The 3,804-nt window shown below is 42.0% G+C and overlaps 2 protein-coding genes across 2 annotated transcripts; one reads left to right on the top strand and one right to left on the bottom strand.

Moving 5' to 3' along the window:
- The first annotated feature begins 745 nt into the window (after positions 1-745).
- On the top strand, positions 746-1,500 carry LOC136064276 (protein neprosin-like). Its single transcript, XM_065765829.1, has 3 exons — positions 746-754; positions 841-987; positions 1,132-1,500. The coding sequence occupies exons 1-3, from the start codon at positions 746-748 to the stop codon at positions 1,498-1,500; spliced, it is 525 nt and encodes a 174-aa protein (XP_065621901.1).
- A 724-nt stretch (positions 1,501-2,224) lies between these two features.
- On the bottom strand, positions 2,225-3,439 carry LOC136064275 (uncharacterized). Its single transcript, XM_065765828.1, has one exon. It carries the CDS (start codon positions 3,437-3,439, stop codon positions 2,225-2,227), a length of 1,215 nt encoding a protein of 404 aa, XP_065621900.1.
- Between the last annotated feature and the right edge of the window lie 365 nt (positions 3,440-3,804).

Raw genomic sequence — 3,804 nt, 5'->3', positions numbered from 1 at the left:
TGAATAAGTGGCAGTTGTGACAGTCTCCATGACTACTTGCACCCATCTATGGTCAAATCCCAGTTTGCACATAATATTCTGCAAAAAATTCCAATCTACTCGGTCATAGGCTTTGCTGATGTCAAGCTTGACCGCCATGTGCCCCACTTTGCCTCTTCTTCTGTTTCTCATTCTGTGTAGTAGCTCATATGCAACTGTTATGTTGTCAATAATAAGACGATTTGGCACAAATGCACTATGAGACTCAGAAACAACATTAGGCAAAATATATTTTAAACGATTTGCAATAACCTTGGAAATTATCCGCGAGACCACATTACTCAAACTAATAGGTCTATAGTCCGCTATGTGTGTGGGGTCTTTCTTTTTTGGAATTAGGACAATATGTGTATGGTTCATTTTCTTCAGCATATGACCCGAGTGCAAGACTGATAAGACAGCTTCAGTGACATCATGACCTACAATATGCCAGTATTTCTGAAAGAAAAAAGGAGACATACCATCTGGTCCCAGTGCTTTTGAAGGGTGCATTTGGAAAAGGGCAGTACGAACTTCATCAGGAGTGTACCGCTGGGTGAGTCTGTCATTCATTTGTGGGGTGACCTGTCTTTCAACAGCTTGTACAATACCTTCAATATTGACTGTAGGGGTTGCTGCAAACAGGTCCTTTTGGACGGTATGTTTCTATTCTATCGTTTTCACACATTTATAATTTATTATCTAACTTTTTTCTTGTGGTGTATGTATGTTTCTTGTTTGCTAGTGTTTCAATCCATTAAATTTGTGTATACTACAAGTTCTTTTGAGAATTATACGTAACAATGCCTTTGAAAATTACAGACTGATGGTTCTCAAAAGACAGGCTGTTTCAACATTGCTTGCCCTGGTTTTGTGCAAGTTGACAAAAGAGTTTATTCCGGGTCACCTATAAGTAATGTATCCATTCCTAATGGTCCTCAATTTGAGATTGGACTCTCTATTTCAAAGGTAAATCTATAGTTAATTAAACTGCATATTATTTTATTTTGTAATATTAACATTATATGCATATTAAATTTTGAAACAAAGTTTGAAAAAGGTGCTTAGAGTTTTGTGACTTTGATCATATACTTTTGTTGTTTTATGTGACAGGCGAAAGATGGCAATTGGTGGGTAACAAAAGATCAAATTAATATTGGATATATTCCAGCAAAGATATTTAATAATTTTGTTGATCCCGAAACTGTTGCTTGGGGAGGGATCGTTGTTAGTCCTCCAAATGGAATTAGCCCACCCATGGGATCTGGAATATTTCCAGATGACAATTATAAACATACAAGTCAATTTAGAGCAATCCAATATAGAAATAGTTCTGGGGTGCTAGATGGACCTCATAAATATACCTACGATACAATCATTGATAGCCCTAACTGCTATCTCATAGATTTTCATGGATATATAGGTGAGCACGAGGGATACACCTTTGGGTTTGGTGGACCTGGTGGAGATTGTGGCATTTAAAATATTTTGTACCATGAGTCCAGTGGGCTAAGCTTTTCAATTGGACAGGGCTAGTTCCCATCTCTTCCCTGTCATCCATAATAAGCGCATCAATATGATTTAGGTAAAAGTTTGGACATGCAACTCAATTTCCTCCTCTCACAGTAAAGCCAAACCTCCACTACGACGAATACTAGGTACCACACAACATACATCGATACGGTAAACCAGCTTGAATCTGTCTCATCTCTGATACAGACTGTTTTGTTTCCATAAGAAACAGGATTTTGGGAGCTTTTTCCCTCACAAGATGAGAGAGCACATCCACTGCACGTTGGTTCCCAAGCCCCCGGCAGTTCCAGCTCATGATTTTCATTGTTCTCGGCGGGGCTGTCCAGCAGCTCCACCGTTTTGATGATAATATTTTCTGGTTACATTCCATGGCTTTACTTCTCTTCTCATTCTGTTTCAGTTCTTCTTCCAAAGGTAGGTTGTCTTCAGGCTTGTCTCTTTTCAAGTTGCGGCTAATAGTTTCTTTAGGGTCTGTGTGGGTTTGGGTTATTTTGGCGTGGTATTTTGTTCCGAGAGATTTTATTTTCAGAGGTACGTGGTTTGTGTTTCTTGCCCATGCTTGGTGGGCTTTCACGTGGTTTGTTGATGTGAGTTTGGGGTGGGTCACGTGTCTGGATTAGATGAGTTGGGAGTGGGTCATATGGTTGGTTTAAGTGAGTTGGGAGTGGCTGGTTTACGTGGGTTTGGAGTGGGTCACGTGGTTGGTTTGAGTGGGTTGGGAGTGGGTCACGTGGCTGCTGGTTTGAATGGCTTGGGAGTGGTCACGTGGCTGGTTTGAATGGCTTGGGAGTGTGTCACGTGCCTGTTGATCATCATACTTAACTGGCACATTGATGAGGCTTGGGTCCAACGTATCGGCTGCCATAATTCCGGACCCATTAATCTCCATTCCCATGATTTCAGTTCGCCCATAATCATCAGCATTGATGTGGTCAGTTTCCTGAATTTTCGCTCCAAGTAAATGCTCAGACGTTACAGCCGCAATCATTGATTTCTTAGTTGTCTGAGTAACCGACCTGTGGGAGTCATAATTGCTTTTAATGCCAGTGACGTCCGCAGTTGCCACGTGGGTTGTGGTTTGGCTCCTTGTCTGTTCATCACTCTCCGGCGCCGTTTGCTGCATCGATGGTTTACTGGTTGTCCGATCCGATGCACTCCTCCGTACTCCAGCCTTCAACCATTCCCCATACGGTCTCGTCGTCTGCTGCGTGGGTCCTGGAGATGGACAATCCTTCATCTCATGGCCGAATCTCCCACATTGGTAGCACATCCCCACCAAACGCTCGTACTTAAAGCCCACACGTACATGGTCACCCTCCGGGTTAGCAACCCATCCTCCTCGCCGAATTGGTTTCTCCAGTGGAAGCTCGACCCTGATCCTGATGAAGCGCGCTTGGTCGGATAGGAATGTTTTCTTGTCCACCTCTACTACATGCCCCAAACCTTTACCGATCTCCCAGCCAGCCTCTTCGTTCATCAAGTCGAACGATAGTCCCCACACCTGGACCCATATAGGAAGAACTGAAAAAATCACTGAGTTGGCTGTCATACCCCTTTCCCACCGTCGGAGGACCAGCAAAATGTTGTCAAAGCTCCATGGACCGTTGTTCAATACCCATGTCAGTTGGCTCTCAAGTTTGAATCTAAACTGAAACAGCCCCTCTCCCACGTCCACTATTCGCAAATCATTCCCTAGTTTCCACACCGTCCTTAGTAGTGCTTTTGCCGCCCTCTGGTTGTAGGGACGAGTAGTGAGAAAACGGCCTAATAAGGTGAGGGAACAGTCTTCAATAGTTTTCTCTCTTCTGGTGGACCGAATGTGCACCACTTCACCTTCTTCCTCTGTGAGTTGCATGTTTTGTAAACGGTCAATGAATTCTTGGTCCATGTTAAGTGTTATGGAAGTCCACTGTGTGTACACAGTGGAAAGGAAGACTCACCTGAGCGTGAGAGAAAAAGCTCCTACGTAGAGGAGAAAAAAAAGCTTTTGCAATCAACTTTTAGTTTGTAGTATTGATAATGAGACTATCATGCAATAATTTCAAAATATGAAAACTCGTAAAAGCAATTGCAAATTTTATGTATTTGTGTGTTTTTTTATTATTGTTATTGTCAATATATGAATTTCTCTCTTTATTAAATTATATAATTTATACTTTTTAAAAAACACTCTAAAAGAAAATTTCTGGAGCGGTTACCGACATAAAGTTTGTGGCTTTGAGCAATGTTGAAAGAGGGACAGTCACTGAAATT

Source organism: Quercus suber, unplaced genomic scaffold (genome assembly GCF_002906115.3).
Source record: "Quercus suber isolate HL8 unplaced genomic scaffold, Cork oak 2.0 scaffold_656, whole genome shotgun sequence".
Taxonomy (NCBI): domain Eukaryota; kingdom Viridiplantae; phylum Streptophyta; class Magnoliopsida; order Fagales; family Fagaceae; genus Quercus; species Quercus suber.
This window is presented reverse-complemented; position numbering and strand designations above follow the sequence as displayed.

Excerpts from the sequence above, each read along its gene's own strand:
- LOC136064276 (XM_065765829.1), top strand. Across the intron at positions 988-1,131 it reads TTGGACTCTCTATTTCAAAG|GCGAAAGATGGCAATTGGTG; the intron begins GTAAATCTATAG and ends TTTATGTGACAG.
- LOC136064275 (XM_065765828.1), bottom strand. The coding sequence starts at position 3,439 with ATGGACCAAGAATTCATTGACCGTTTACAAAACATGCAACTCACAGAG.